The sequence below is a fragment of the Tympanuchus pallidicinctus genome, unplaced genomic scaffold, assembly GCF_026119805.1.
Source record: "Tympanuchus pallidicinctus isolate F22 unplaced genomic scaffold, pur_lepc_1.0 scaffold30, whole genome shotgun sequence".
Classification (NCBI taxonomy): domain Eukaryota; kingdom Metazoa; phylum Chordata; class Aves; order Galliformes; family Phasianidae; genus Tympanuchus; species Tympanuchus pallidicinctus.
Window position 1 is genome coordinate 1008363 of NW_026294748.1, and position 14748 is coordinate 1023110.

Here is a 14748-nt window from a genome sequence, read left to right on the forward strand (position 1 = left end):
AAAGAATTGATTATAAAATTAGGACTTCAGAATGAAGGGGAAGTCGATAAATGTAGGGTTTCAGCGTCTCCCCCCAACTCCCTTCCCCCTCCTGGAAAGCGGATTAATGAATGATAAGGTTGACTTGGAGGATAACTCCGTTTGTTCGGAGGGTGTTGCAGCGAGATGGATCGCGCCGGCTGTGTAACATAAATTCACAATCAACCCTATCGATTTCTTAATGCTTCAGAGAAACGCTGCTCAGATTGATTTAAAGGCTGCGGGGCTGTCAGCTCCGTGACGCCGCTCCCCTTTGTGTCCCCATTGCTTCAGGCCCCAAAGAAGGAGCTGCAGAACGGGGTGATCCGTGGATACCAGATCGGCTACCGCGAGAACAGCCCGGGCAGCAACGGGCAGTACAGCATCGTGGAGATGAAGGCCACGGGCGACAGCGAGGTCTACACGCTGGACAACCTGAAGAAGTTTGCGCAGTACGGGGTGGTGGTGCAGGCCTTCAACCGCGCGGGGACGGGGCCGTCCTCCAGCGAGATCAATGCCACCACGCTGGAGGATGGTAAGGATGGAGGGATGGCGGTGCTACGGCACCCATCCAGAGAGCCTCTGCCATTCCAGAAATGAGCAGAAAAAGTTTTGCAGTGCGTTCGCGCAGCAGTTTTTCATACTTAATTAAGGCTCTCGTTAGCCTGTCAAACCGTGATCATTTCCTGGCTACATTAGCACTCCTCCTGGGGTATTCAAGGGCCCCTGTTTTAGCAATAGTGTCTTTTCCATAATTATATTACCTTCATTTTGTTCAAACGGACTATCTGTATTAGTTTATTATACGCGGTCCCTAATTACATGGTGCTTATATTTTTACACCTAAGTAATACGAAACAATAATCATTTTCAAAGAGGGTCGTTACCGTGATGTATCATCATTTAAATGCTCATAAAAATTAGAGTTACCTCTTATGGGGCAATTGGATGCAATTACCTCGCATCCAGCCGGCTCGCCCCTTGCTGGGAAGTGCGGCATCCTGGCAACCCTGGGGTGAGGAGAGGAGGAGGATCGTGGCACCGGGTTTGGGGAGGGGAGAGAGAGGGCGGTGGGGAGATCCAACACGGAGCCCGTGGGATGCATCTGTGAACAGTAGGTTCACCATCCCCATCTGTGCCCTCCCAGTGCCCAGCCAGCCCCCGGAGAACGTGCGGGCCATCTCCATCACGTCGGACGTGGCCGTCATCTCCTGGTCGGAGCCCCCGCGCAGTACCCTCAACGGTGTGCTCAAGGGCTACCGGGTCATCTTCTGGTCCCTCTACATGGACGGAGGTGGGTGCCGATGCCCAGGACGTGGAGCATACGTGGGGGGCAGCACGGAGCTGATGGCCGTGTCCCTACAGAGTGGGGTGAGATGCAGAACATCACAACCACGCGGGAGAGAGTGGAGCTGCGGGGCATGGAGAAGTTCACCAACTACAGCGTGCAGGTGCTGGCCTACACACAGGCTGGTGATGGCGTCCGCAGCAGCGTGCTCTACATCCAGACCAAGGAGGACAGTGAGTGGCGCTGCGCCAACCCCTTTGTCCCTGATGATGGGATGGCAGCCAAGGAGGTGTGGTGCGACCCAGGGTGGTGGGGTTCCACACAGATCCTGGCACAGCTGGCGGCTCCTGTGCGCTGCAAGTGGGCACACGTGTGCCTCCCCCTTCCCTGACTGATAAATCACAGTTGCGTGTGTTAATTAGACATAAGAACATGGAGTGTCGAGTAAGAGCCATTGGCAAGGAATAATGAGGAGAGCATTGCAGCCCCTGGAGGAGGCGGGCAAGATTTCTCCATCCTTTTCTCCTTGCTGGGTTTGCAAAAAGCCTGAGCCCGAAGCACAGCTCGTGTGCTGCTGCCCCAGCCCAATCCACCCTCTGCAGCTCCTGCCCTTTGCAGCACCCCTTGCTTGCAGCCCCTGGGGCTGGTGTGCATGCACCCCAAGCTCCACGGGCAATCGGTTTGTGGGTCGGAAGCACTGGCAGGGTGCTCCCTGTAGCTGCAGAGCACTGCATGCTGCAATCTGCCAGAGGTCCTTTGGCAGACATATGTTCTTGGGCTGATTAGGCCGATAGGCACGCAGTAATCCAGGCACAAAGCGCCAAAGGGCCATCAAGCAGAGGGGCTGGGTGCATGTATGGGGGCAGCTGCGGCGTGCGGGGAACCCCCAGCGTGCAGCACGCAGGGCATTTCCCTTTCTATTTTTTTTTTCTTTTCCTTAAGTGCAGATATTTAAATATTTACACCCTGCCTGCCCTACTTTAATGCCATTATCTCTGTAGCAGAGCGGCTTCTGCCCATTGCAGCCCTGGGAAGTGGCAGCTGCTCAGCACACAGCTGGGCAGGGCAGGGCTAAGCCAGAGGGCAGTGAGTGGATTAAGGCGATGGCCACTCAATGCCAAACACCGTTTCTAAACCAGTGCTGCAATTAACTCTCCTGCCTCCATGTGGGCAGGAGTCTGGGCTAGCATGGAAGTGGCCACAACCATGAGCCACAGGGTTGGTACAAGTGGCCCCCATGTTCCTCCTGTGTTGTCAGTGCCATCACACACCTGCTCCTTCAGTTCCAGGTCCCCCGGCTGGCATCAAGGCTGTGCCATCCTCTGCCAGCAGCGTGGTGGTGTCCTGGCTGCCCCCAGCAAAGCCCAACGGCATCATCCGCAAGTACACCATCTTCTGCTCCAGCCCCGGCTCCGGACAACCGGTAAGGGCACAGCGATGGGGACGGGCTGGGGGTGGGAGTTGGGGAGCTATGGAGCTTCTGGATGGAGGCAGAAATAGGGTTAGGGGGGAACCTGCCCCATATGCTGCCAAGAGATGATGCAGGTGGTGCCATGCATCCAGCCTGCGGCAGTGCAGGGGTGCCCAGGGCACCCTGGAGTGATCCGTGAGTCACCTGCTGCCTCCCTCCAGTGTTCTCCCATCTCAACGCTCACTCCAGAATGGGAAACATGCAAACAGACAACCAAAAATAAAACATAAATTCAACCTGGTCCCATCCCTCCTTGGTGAGAGAGAGGTTGATGGGAGGTCTGCAGACTGGTGCTTATCAAAAGCTCCTTCTCAAACTCATTTCACTATCTGAGCCTCTGGTTTCCAGGGCAACATAATCTTTTCATCAAAGCAACTGGTAAAACCGCTGGGATCCGATATTGTTTTCCTGGCATCTTGTCAAAACTGTCATTTGGTTAAAAAAAATTATGTATACCATGCAATATTCATATAGGTGTCTGCTTGTGGGGTGCGTTCACATCTGCGGGCCACACCAGGGTGCATGTTTGGAGACGATGAATGCGCAGATGCCCACGCGCAGCCCTGTGTGCACACAGAAGTAACACGTCCATCCCTCGTGATGGCATCTCCATCTCGTGCCACGGTTGAGGCAGTGGGGAAGCGCTTGAGGATGGCTCTCCCCAGTGTGGTATGCAGGAGATGTGGCCTTGACGCACGGCACACACGCAGAGGTTGTGTGCCTGCACTGTGGGGCTGGCAGCCAGAGCGTGCCAAAGGGACCCCATGGGGCTGGGACATCTGTGGGCAGTGCTGGAGACCCTCCGGGACTTTAGGGACCCCATCTCTGCCACCGCCATGCTGAAGGGTTTGGCTGCCCCAGCTAGGGCCTACCCTGTGCCCCACTGCAGCCCGGGGCGGCCAGGAAGCATCATTTCTCTGGAACAAATCATGCCGTCGCTGCCATCTGTTCCTCGTGCACTGGCCTGGGCTCCCTGGAGAAATTACGACACCAGCCGGCTTACACCGGCATTAAGAAACACCGGGCAGAGCAGAGCTGCTGCTGGGGGGTGAAGCCACAGCACCTGGAGGAGGTGTGCTGCTGGAGAGCTGGGTGGGGCAGTGGGGCAGTGGGGCAGTGCAGCTCTCTGCCGAGTGATGGGCGCAGGGCTTAAACTTGCTGGCCTTGAGGATACCTTGGGTATGGGAGTGATGGTGGTGCTCTGAGTACCAGGGCATGGAGATGCTGGTTGGTAGCGATGCCCTGAGTATCATGCTGGTGGGGATGCCCGGATGCAGGCAGATGGCCAAGGATGAATTTTCCCAGCTGACAGTTCAGGTGCTGTTTCGCTCGTGCTAATGCTGTTCTCCAAGTGTCTGTGTGCCCAGGATGAGGGCTGTGTGAATGAGGCTCTAACAGAGCCGTGCCCTCTCCTGCCTGCCCCCCTGCAGGCCCCCAGTGAGTACGAGACCAGCCCAGATCAGCTCTTCTACCGCATCGCACACCTGAACCGTGGGCAGCAGTACATGCTGTGGGTGGCTGCTGTCACCTCTGCGGGCCGTGGCAACATCAGTGAGAAAGTCACCATCGAGCCTGCTGGGAAAGGTATGGGGGATGTGTGGGTGCCTCTGTGGGACAAGCATGCTGGTCCCATGCAGAGGATTGGCCACATGCAAAGCCAGAGCCATCGTGCTCAGTGCATCTCAGCGTGGCCACTCTGACAGTGCTCTGGGCTCAGCAATGGGTGCCAGCAGTGAGGCTGACCTCCTCCTTGCTCCCCAGCTCCGGCCAAGATCATCTCCTTTGGAGGCACTGTCACCACCCCCTGGATGAAGGATGTGAGGCTGCCCTGCAACTCGGTCGGGGAGCCAGTCCCCGCCATCAAGTGGACCAAGGACAGGTACTGGGTGCTGTAACATGGGACAGGGAGCACTGCTGGCTGCAGTCCTGTGGGGCTGACATGTTCTGCTCCCCCTGGCAGTGAGGACTCTGCCATCCCAGTGACAGTGGATGGGCACCGCCTGATTCAGGCCAATGGCACGCTGGTGCTGCGCTCGGTGAAGGCAGAGGACTCTGGCTACTACACCTGCACTGCCACCAACACCTGGGGCTTCGACACCATCATCATCAACCTGCTGGTGCAAGGTGAGGGGTACTGCTGGAACACGGTGCGTGCTGTGGGGTCGGGGTGTGCGTGGTGCTCACATACGTTTGTGCTCCTCCACAGTACCCCCAGACCAGCCTCGCCTGACTGTGTCCAAGACCTCGGCCTCCTCCATCACACTGGCGTGGATTCCTGGGGACAACGGGGGCAGCTCCATCCGAGGTACATCCCCAGAGCCACCCCACATGCTCCAAAATAAGGTTAACGCTTGCAGGAGGGATGCTGCTCTTCACGAGTGCCTCTTTCAGCAGGATGCAGGGAGTGAGGCAGCTAACAAAGGGCACGCCGTTAATTACGCAGGTGCTGGTGGCTCCAGTTCTGGAGCTCTGCCGGGCTCATCCTGGTGTCTGCGGGCTGCAGGAGGGCTGTGGGACCACCCCAGCCTCCCAGAGCCTCATTTCTGCTCTGATTCATCTGATGAATTATACGTGGAAACAGCTGCGCACGGAGGGGGGAGCGGGGAGAGGGGAAGGAGACCTCGCTTACAATTAATTAAAAGCATGAAAGTAATTACAAGCAAATCTCCCCAGCCAGCAGCCTTTCACTCCAGTGGACTCTGTTGATAAATTTGGTTATAATTGGATTAGAAATATTAAAAACATGCTGCATGTACTAAATAAATGAATGCCGGGTGGCAAGCAGTGGGGTGCTGGGTGGGCAAGGGGATGGGGACGGGGCAGCTCAAGTGTCCCGTGCTTCCATCATGGGGTGATGGAGGCAGTGGTGCAGGAAGCAGAGCTCTGTTTGGCTCCCGATGCACACGGAGAACAGCCGCTATCTTTGCTTGAGAATTGGCAAAGGGAAACATGAAAATAGCCAAATCTGGCGATGTGATGGGGAAGTAAGTGGGGATTTTGCATCGCCAAAAAGGTCAAAATGGTCACAGTGGTGGTTCCCACAGCAACGGGGCCATTGTGCACACACTGCAGGGCAGCCAAGCTCCGTCCCCGTGGCCAGGAGGTGCGTGGCATGGGCAGAGCAGCAGTGGGTGCGGGCAGCCCCATGGTGGTGGGCACCTTAAGCAGCCCCATGCTGGTCTGGGGCACACGCTCAGCACTGGGTGAGCAGCTCTGTGCTGCGCCAGGCATCGCTGCACCGTGTTCCGACTGCTGTGCCCCTGCATGGGGAAACCCAGAGTGCCCTTCTCTGACATCTGTCCGCCGGCAGCGTAACAGGTTTGCTCATCCAGGACACAGTGAGCTTCCTAATACTCTTAATCATGGGAAAGGAGGCGGCGTTCAATGACAGAAGCAACTTCCGAGCGGCTTCCCGAGGGAGCTAGTTAATTCTGGCTTTCCCTTTATAGCCTCACACCAATCAATCACGTTCCGCGCTCCCCGCGCTCCCGTGCACAACCGCAGTAATTGGTGGTGGAGGCGGGCGCAGAGCACGGAGCTGCTCAGCACGGGCTGAGGGCTGCCTGCAGCCGGGCCGTGCTGTGATGGGATGGCGCTCCTGGGGTCTCTGTGCTGGCCGTGCACGCAGCCCCCCTCCTCCTTCAACCCGCAGGCTTCGTGCTGCAGTACTCGGTGGACAACAGTGAGGAGTGGAAGGATGTCTTCATCAGCTCTTCCGAGCGCTCCTTCAAGCTGGAGAGCCTCAAGTGCGGGACCTGGTACAAGGTGAAGCTGGCGGCCAAGAACAGTGTGGGGGCCGGGCGAATCAGCGAGATCATCGAGGCCAAGACCCACGGCAGAGGTGAGCAGGGCAGGAGGGCTGGATTGACTGCTGCTGGGCTGGTGGCAAATGAACCCGGCGCTGCCGCAGTCACCGCCACTGCAGCTGATTTATTTCTGCCCTGGAACCTCTGCCATCGTACGCCTTTGTGCACAGCCCAAAGAGATGCAGGTGCTTTGGCTCGGGGGCTCCCTGTGTGCGTGCATCTCTGGGTTCGCCTGCTGCACACTTACTTCCCACATAGCTCCTTGGTTTAGAAACTCAGGGATGGGGCGCACTGGAATGGGGACACCCCGTCCTCAGCTCCGCGCTGTGACGCTGATGGCTCCCATCCCACAGAGCCCTCCTTCAGCAAGGACCAGCACCTCTTCACCCACATCAACTCCACGCATGCCAGGCTCAACCTGCAGGGCTGGAGCAGCGGGGGCTGCCCCATCACCGCCATCGTCCTGGAGTACCGCCCCAAGGGCAACTGGGGCTGGCAGAGCCTGCGCACCAACAGCTCCGGAGAGGTCTTCCTGACCGAGCTGCGTGAGGCCACCTGGTATGAGCTGCGCATGAAGGCCTGCAACAGCGCGGGCTGCGGCAATGAGAGCACGCAGTTCGCCACGTTGGACTACGATGGCAGTGAGTGGGGAACGGGGGGCTGTGCTGTCCCATGGAGGGCTGGAGTGCTGAGCACGCGCCTGGTCTGCAGGCACCATCCCACCCATCAAGTCTGCGCAAGGGGAAGGGGACGATGTGAAGAAGCTGTTCACCATCGCCTGCCCCATCATCCTGGCCACGCTGGGAGTGGCCCTACTCTTCATCATCCGCAAGAAGAGGAAGGAGAAGCGGCTGAAGCGGCTGCGAGGTGAGAGGGGCTGGGTACTGTGTGCAGGATGGGGTCCCTTACCTCTGCGCGATGTACCACGGTGATGCCTGAAGGCTCAAAAAGCTCCCATCCTCTTTTCCCCTCTTTTAACACAGATGCCAAGAGCTTGGCAGAGATGCTGATAAGGTGGGTCCCGGGGTGAGCTCCTGGCACAGGGTCTGGGGGGCCGGGGGGTGCTGAGCCCATGGCTGGTGCATGGGGAGTCCCAACCTGTGCCAGGCTCGAGCCGCGGGGGCTCTCCCCAGTAATCGCCGGGTGTGCGTCCCCTCTTACCTCACAGCAAGAATAACCGCAGCTTTGACACGCCGGTGAAGGGGCCCCCGCAGGGCCCCCGTCTGCACATCGACATCCCCCGCGTGCAGCTCCTCATCGAGGACAAGGAGGGCATCAAGCAGCTGGGTAAGCACAGAGTGGGGACTGCAGGGGAGGGCACAGTGTCCCTGGGTAGACCCCTTCCTCCTGGGGTATAGGGGTGCTCTGGTTTAGGGGGTTTCCTATCCCACCCCATCCCCACCCCAGGGATGCTCTGGTGCACAGAGGGGCAGGAGGTGCCAGGGGATGTGGTGAGTGAGCTGGGCACAGACGAGCAGGCCTTGCTATGGAAAGAGCTCTGACCTGCAGCTGCTCCCCACAGGAGACGACAAAGCCACGATCCCGGTGACAGACACTGAGTTCAGCCAAGCCGTGAATCCCCAGAGCTTCTGCACAGGCGTCTCATTGCATCACCCTGCCCTGATCCAGAACACGGGGCCGCTCATCGATATGTCGGACATTCGCCCCGGCACCAGTGAGTGCTGGGCTGGGTGTGCTGTGGGCGAGAGGGCCACGGGGCATCTCCCCCAGTGGGTAAAGAGGTGGTCTGGGACTCTGGGACTGAGCCCGCATGATGTTGTCATCACTGTGCCATAGACCCCGTGTCAAGGAAGAGCGTGAAGTCTGCTCACAGCACTCGCAACCGCTACTCAAGCCAATGGACCCTCACCAAGTGCCAGGCGTCCACCCCGGCGCGCACCCTGACCTCGGACTGGCGGACGGTGGGCTCCCAGCACGGCATCACCGTCACTGAGAGCGACAGCTACAGCGCCAGCCTCTCGCAGGACACCGGTATGTGATGGGGACGGTGCTCAACCAACAGGATGAGTGCTGGGTGGCAGAAGGATTGGGGGACAGCTTGGCCGCTTGGGGTCCTTGGTGGCTTCTGAGCCCCACTGCCGGGGACACGCGGGCAAGGGAAAGGTGGAGATGGCGTTCCCAGTCGTGGGATAGGGGTGGTGAGGACCCGATGCTCTCTCCCTCTGCAGACAAGGGCCGGAACAGCATGGTGTCAACCGAGAGCGCCTCGTCCACCTACGAGGAGCTGGCGCGCGCCTACGAGCACGCCAAGCTGGAGGAGCAGCTGCAGCACGCCAAGTTCGAGATCACCGAGTGCTTCATCTCCGACAGCTCCTCGGATCAGATGACCACGGGCACCACAGACAATGCCGACAGCATGACCTCCATGAGCACCCCCTCAGAGCCCGGCATCTGCCGCTTCACCGCATCCCCACCCAAGCCCCAAGACAGTGAGCGCGGCAAGAGCGTGGCCGTGCCCATCCCACACCGTGCCAGCAAGAGTAAGTTGAGTCAAATACGAGCGTAGAGGCAGGGCAAGGTGCTTGCTGCAAAGGGAAGGCACAGGAGCAGCCTTTTCATGCTCCCTTTGCCCCTCTCTGCCCAGTGGCTGTATTTCAGTATCATGCTTTTCGCATGCTTGTTTGCATTAAAACACAAATGGTACACGTATCGTAACACACGCGTGTCAGAAGCTGTTGGGCTGTGTCAGAACCTAATAGATGTTGATACGATCTGTCAGAGGCTGATGCATGCCAGGAGGTTGTAAGAGATTCTGACACAACGTTTAGGGATTGAGACAGAATCTAACGTGATGTCAGGATTTCCCAGAACCTGCAGCATTTCAATCAATGCTGGAAAACTATTAAAAACTATTCCGATAGATTCAAGAGCCTGACGATAAAATAGATGCTGACCGATTTTATTGGATTTCAAGAGATTCTGACAGATTGCAGTAGGCTTTAAGCGACTTGTCAGGTTGTGAAAAAATGCATTAGAGTCTGACAGAATCTGAAAGAATCTCAGGAAATCTAATAGCTCAACAGAATACATCATTGTTCCAGAGTCTTCCAAACACCAGCACGTTTCAAAAGGAATTTTTAATATCCTATCATGGAGTATCAGAATCTGGCAGAACCTGTGAGATCGGGTCAGGTTCTAATAGATCCAGTGAACAGAGGCCAGCTGTTCCAGCTGTTGCCAGATGCTTCCAGCTGTTGCACACCTGTTCCAGATGTGGCCGGCTGCTTTAGCCTACTCTTGCACATCTCTTTCCAGATGTGCAAGAGGGAGGGACAGCTGGCCACATCTGTTCTAGATGTGCCCCCCGCACCATTCCAGATGTGGCCAGATGTTTCACCCTGCTCCGAACTGCACACCCTTGCAGATGCTTCCAGATGTTGCCACGTGGCCCAGCTCTCACAGATGTGCATCTGTTCCCATAGGGGGAGTCTGCTGCTACAGATGTGGCCAACTTTTTCCAGCTGTTGTACACCTGATCTCAATGGAGCCCTCTCTTGCAGATGTTGCACATCTGTAGACAAATGTTCCAACGATCACAGATGTAGGAAAAGAGGGAGCCATGGTGCTTGGAAATCACAGGCACTCAGACCCTGAGGGATGCTGCTATCCTGCTCCTTCTCCATCGCCTTGTGTGATGCCAGAAATGGAGGAGAAGGGAAAATGGTTTCAGATGAAAAGGGGAGATTGAGGTGGAGCTGAGGAAGAAGGTTTGGCAGTGAGGGCGGTGAGGCGCTGGCACAGGTTGCCCAGAGAGGCGGTGGTGCCCCGTCCCTGCAGACAGCCAAGGTCAGGCTGGACGGGGCTGTGAGCACTGCTGAGCTGTGGGTGTCCCTGTGCGCTGCAGGGAGCGGCACCAGGCGGCCTTCAGCTCCCTTCCACCCAAACCATTCCCTGAAAAGCAGCAGGCGCAGCACACAACACGTCCCATAGCCATAAAGCAGAAATCCATCACAGCCCCAGCGCGGTAGCACAGCGCAGTCCGGGCAGCGGCGCTCAGCTCCACCCCCAGGGCGCGCCGCTCCCCATCCTCACCTCCCCTCTCCCCTCTCTCAGGCGATTACTGCAACCTCCCGCTCTACGTCAAGTCGGACGCCTTCTTCCGCAAGCCAGACTCCCACGAGCCGTGCCCTGTGGTGCCTCCCCGCGAAGCCTCCATCCGCAGCCTGGCCCGTGGTTACCACCCCCCTGCCCGGCACCTGACGCTGGACCCCGCCGCCAAACCCCCGGGCCTTCCTCCTCCCTCCTCCTCCTCCTCCTCCTCCACCACCTTACCTCAAAGGACTCTACCCATGCCCACCGCGGCCAGCACCGCGCCGGCACCCGCCCCAGCGCCCGCCGCCCCTGCCGAGCCCCCCGCCGCCACCGCCGCCGCCACCGCCGCGCACTCCAAGGTCGGGGGCTCGCGGGACTCGCTGCTGGAGATGAGCACGTCGGGCGCGGGCAGGGCGCAGAAGCAGGGCGCCGGAGCCTATTCCAAGTCCTACACGCTGGTGTAGGCGCCGCGGACTCAGCCCCTGCCCGCCCCTATTTCTATTTAAATCACGGACCTGTACATAAGGAACTCTTTTGTATAAATGAAACTATTTTCTTCTTCTCCAGATGGAAAACAAACAGACGAACAAAAAACAAAAAACAGGGCACAAAGAATTTGATGTTACAGATGAAAAGAAAAAAAGAATATAATATATATGTAAACATATATATATTTCACATCATTTTGAGAGGGGCACAAGGAAAGACTCGGCGACTTTTTTTGTTTTGTTTTGTTTTCCCCCCCTGATCTCGTCGGTGGTTTTGACAAAGGAACGTCTCAAAGACATTGCATGCTATTTTACTGTTCTGAAAACAACAGGAGTTGCTTCAATTTGCAAATGCTTATGTGTTAATACCTTTTTCTATGAAAAAAAAACCAGCGCTGTGTGCAATAAAGGTTATGTTTATAGCTGGGTGTTCTGCGGTGGCTGAGCGCCGGCCAGGATGGGGAGGGCAGCAGTTGGTGCCAGTGCTGTTGGCATCGGGCTCTCATTCACCCCTTATTACCTCTGCTAGCTGCTGCTGCTCAGCACATCCCCCTTTGCCATCTGCTTGTTGCAGTCCTACAACGCTTTAAACCCAGCGAAGCTGGAAGCTGCCTTGGCAGCAGTGGGTTTTATGGAGGGGAGACCCAGAAAATGAGCGGCAATGACAGTTTCTTGTATTTTCATCAGTTGTGGTGACTGTCAGAGCTGCCCTGTGCCAAGGAGCGCTGGGGGCGGGCAGGAATGCCCCCTCCTCAAAGCACAAATCCCAAGAGCTGTTGTGAATGGCATTTACTTTTACACAACTTCTTTCCCTCCGTTTAACAGGTGGCCGGAGACGATACGCCAAGTTTTCCAACTTGCATGCAAGGAGGACACGGATTTCATGGCAACTTAATGCTGAAGGTCACGTTGTGCAGCTCCAACAGGGCTTCTTAAGTCCTGAAATAGTGTATGTGGCTTGCTATAAGGTAAGGAGACAAGAAGGGACAACGTGAAGGAGCCAGTGAGGCTGGGAGGCACACAGTGACCAGGCACAGCTGCCCCCACCGATGCACAGCACAGAGGCTGCAGCTCTGCCCTCATCAGCTCACCCCCATATGGGGTCTGCCTTGCAGCATTCGTAAAATGAAACCATTCCTGCTCCCTCTGAATCGATGGAAAGCATGGAAAAGCAAATCAGCCTTTTCCTAGCATGTTTCTAAGAGTGCAGAAACAGTTCAAGCTCATTTCAGACATCAAACCCTGTGCAGAGTTTGCATGGAGCCAAAAGCCCATCCCAGAGCTGTGTCACAGCAAGGCAACCGTGCAGCTCTGAAACATCAATCCCAGACTTGAAATAGAGGAGGCAAGAAAAGGCAAGTGTGTTCACAGCTGTGAGAGTAAGTGGATTAGCGAGATAAAAAGAACAACAGATTACGAAGTCTTTATTATAATCGGCTAGCACAGATTTCCTTCTACATCTTAGCAAGAATTCTCCACCTCACCTTCCCCAGCAGTTCCAGACTGTGGCTTTGCATTCATTAACAGAGGCCAAATTCCTGGTGCTTGGCAAGCATGCTGCTCCAGCACTCCTTCCCCTCCCCGTGACCCCGCTCCACTTTGCCACGGCTGCAGCCCCTCCCCAGGGTGCCCCAGAGCTCACTGCCTTGCACAGCAACGAGGCAGGAGGTGAAGGACACAACATCAGCAGCTCTGCACAGAAAATCCAGCACCGTAGCCAGCAAAGAGGCAGCTGAGAACACATTGCAGTGGTCAGAGCATCAGCATCTCCTCTACCTCCTGGCCCTTCATTTGTGCCATAGCTCCTGGATCTCCTCACCTGCTTCTCAAACACTTCCTGGTTTCCCAGTCTGGCACCTCCCACCTCTGCTTCCGTTTTCTCATCTTTCTCAACAACTCTGCAACATCCTAAAGCCAGCACTCAAAAAATGGATGCTATAAATCAAGAGAACCTCAGGTCCTGTCCCTGCCTGATGTGGAACAGATGTTGTGGTCTGCAAAACTCTGAAACGAGTGACAACAGGCAGCTAAGCCAAAGCCTGGGGTGGTAGGGGGCTGCCTGGGAAAGGAGCAGCCCCAACACAATCTCATGCCCAGCCCCACTCTGAAGACAGGAGCCCCCAAGAGAACAAGAAACCAGGTCACAGCATGCAGCACACCTCCTGCTCCCTCAGTGCCTGAAGCACACAGCCTGGGGGACATCACTGTTCAGGTCCAAGAGCAAGGGAAGGAGAGGTGACTGCTCTGCCTCAGCTCCAGCCCAAAACAGAGGCACAGAGGAGGGCTGAAGCTGATGAGAAAGAGCCCCACCTGGATGCTTAACTGCTGCAAATTGCTCTTAGCTGTTTGTGCCCTGTTCTCCACATCCTAGGCTTGCAGCTCCCAGCACTGTGCTTCCACCTAGGCTGGTAAATGCCAGCTCTGCCACGTGGATGTCAGGCTCCCACCAGGAGCCCCGTGGTTGCACCTCGGTCTTCAAGGCAACGCTGTCCAGGGAAGGAGCCACCAGGAAAAGGATCTCAGTGACCAGCAGACAATCTACACACACCAAGAGCTAGGTAGCAGGGTCACCACGGCCACAAATCTCACTGGGGAACGCGATGCACGAAAGGAGGGACGGTGCAGGGCACGACGGCCAAGGCAGCTACTTCTTCCCCTGCTTCTGCTGCTGGTATCTCCTGAAGTGGGTCTGGATGGTGAGAGCTGCCTTCTCAGAGGGATCGCTGAAGAATTTGCCCTCACTGCTGGCATCGGGGGTCAAGCTGCCTATGGTGAGAACCAAAGAGCTCCGTGAGCACAGGGATATCAGGAAGCTGTGAGCCCACCAGCACACACAGGGACAGAAGGAGGCAGAGAAAAGCCCAGCCTCCCCGGCAGCTCTAAGCCCTCTATTTACACAGCTTTACTCCCCAAAGACCTCAGCTTCCCCACGTTTAATCACCACGTATGATACTCACTTACTTTCACACACACAAATAAGATTAGAAAAAAAAGCCCAGCGCTGTACAGCAATAAAGCTCTCACGCTGATAAATGGGAGCCCTCCCCACTCCACGCTTAATGTGGCATTAGGGAAGTATTGTGAAATTCAACAGGAACTGAATCAAAGCCACTCAGCAGTGCTCTTTTAACCGACTGTGTCACCGCTAAGCACCCCCCGAGCAGCGATCAGAAATCCTGATGCCAGATGCTGCTGTATAAACTCACCAATGTCACCTGAACCCATTTTTATTCACATCCTAAAAGAAATTGCGAAGTAAAAAGATACATAAAAAAGTCCACGTTGGGAATCGGCTCCCTCCTGCCCTGCTTAACAAGATACATCGTCAGCTGTAAATCCTGCCCGCTGCAAAAATCAAACGCCAGAGGCTGGGCAGCCGCTGGGGGCACTTAGAGCTGTGAGCTTCCAGAGCCCAACCCCCAGCTGTGCGGGCTGCTGACAGCTCTGTGAGAAATACACCGGGTGCAGGAGCTCGGCGAGGCTCAGCAGTGACAGAGCCCATCAATTACAGCCCACTGCTGAACCAACACGAGTGCCACCGCCAGCCCAGGAAGCCCTAGGGGACCTGCATCTGATCCCAGCAATGAAAAGCCCAGCACAGCGGCCAGGTGAGACAGAGCTGTG

At 56.5% G+C, this 14748-nt stretch overlaps 1 protein-coding gene across 1 annotated transcript in view; it reads left to right on the forward strand.

Moving 5' to 3' along the window:
• Positions 1 to 11546, forward strand: part of DSCAML1 (DS cell adhesion molecule like 1) — a 79354-nt gene extending 67808 nt beyond the window's left edge. Inside the window, exons 17-33 of the mRNA XM_052697472.1 lie at positions 313 to 553; positions 1166 to 1312; positions 1384 to 1539; positions 2590 to 2729; positions 4208 to 4361; positions 4539 to 4656; positions 4738 to 4901; positions 4984 to 5082; positions 6430 to 6618; positions 6937 to 7224; positions 7295 to 7450; positions 7567 to 7597; positions 7752 to 7870; positions 8106 to 8258; positions 8381 to 8575; positions 8773 to 9084; positions 10658 to 11546. Coding sequence (XP_052553432.1) covers positions 313 to 553; positions 1166 to 1312; positions 1384 to 1539; positions 2590 to 2729; positions 4208 to 4361; positions 4539 to 4656; positions 4738 to 4901; positions 4984 to 5082; positions 6430 to 6618; positions 6937 to 7224; positions 7295 to 7450; positions 7567 to 7597; positions 7752 to 7870; positions 8106 to 8258; positions 8381 to 8575; positions 8773 to 9084; positions 10658 to 11100 — 3105 coding nt within the window. The 3' untranslated portion in view covers positions 11101 to 11546. The remainder of the gene's footprint in view (positions 1 to 312; positions 554 to 1165; positions 1313 to 1383; positions 1540 to 2589; positions 2730 to 4207; positions 4362 to 4538; positions 4657 to 4737; positions 4902 to 4983; positions 5083 to 6429; positions 6619 to 6936; positions 7225 to 7294; positions 7451 to 7566; positions 7598 to 7751; positions 7871 to 8105; positions 8259 to 8380; positions 8576 to 8772; positions 9085 to 10657) is intronic.
• The last annotated feature ends 3202 nt before the right edge of the window (positions 11547 to 14748 follow it).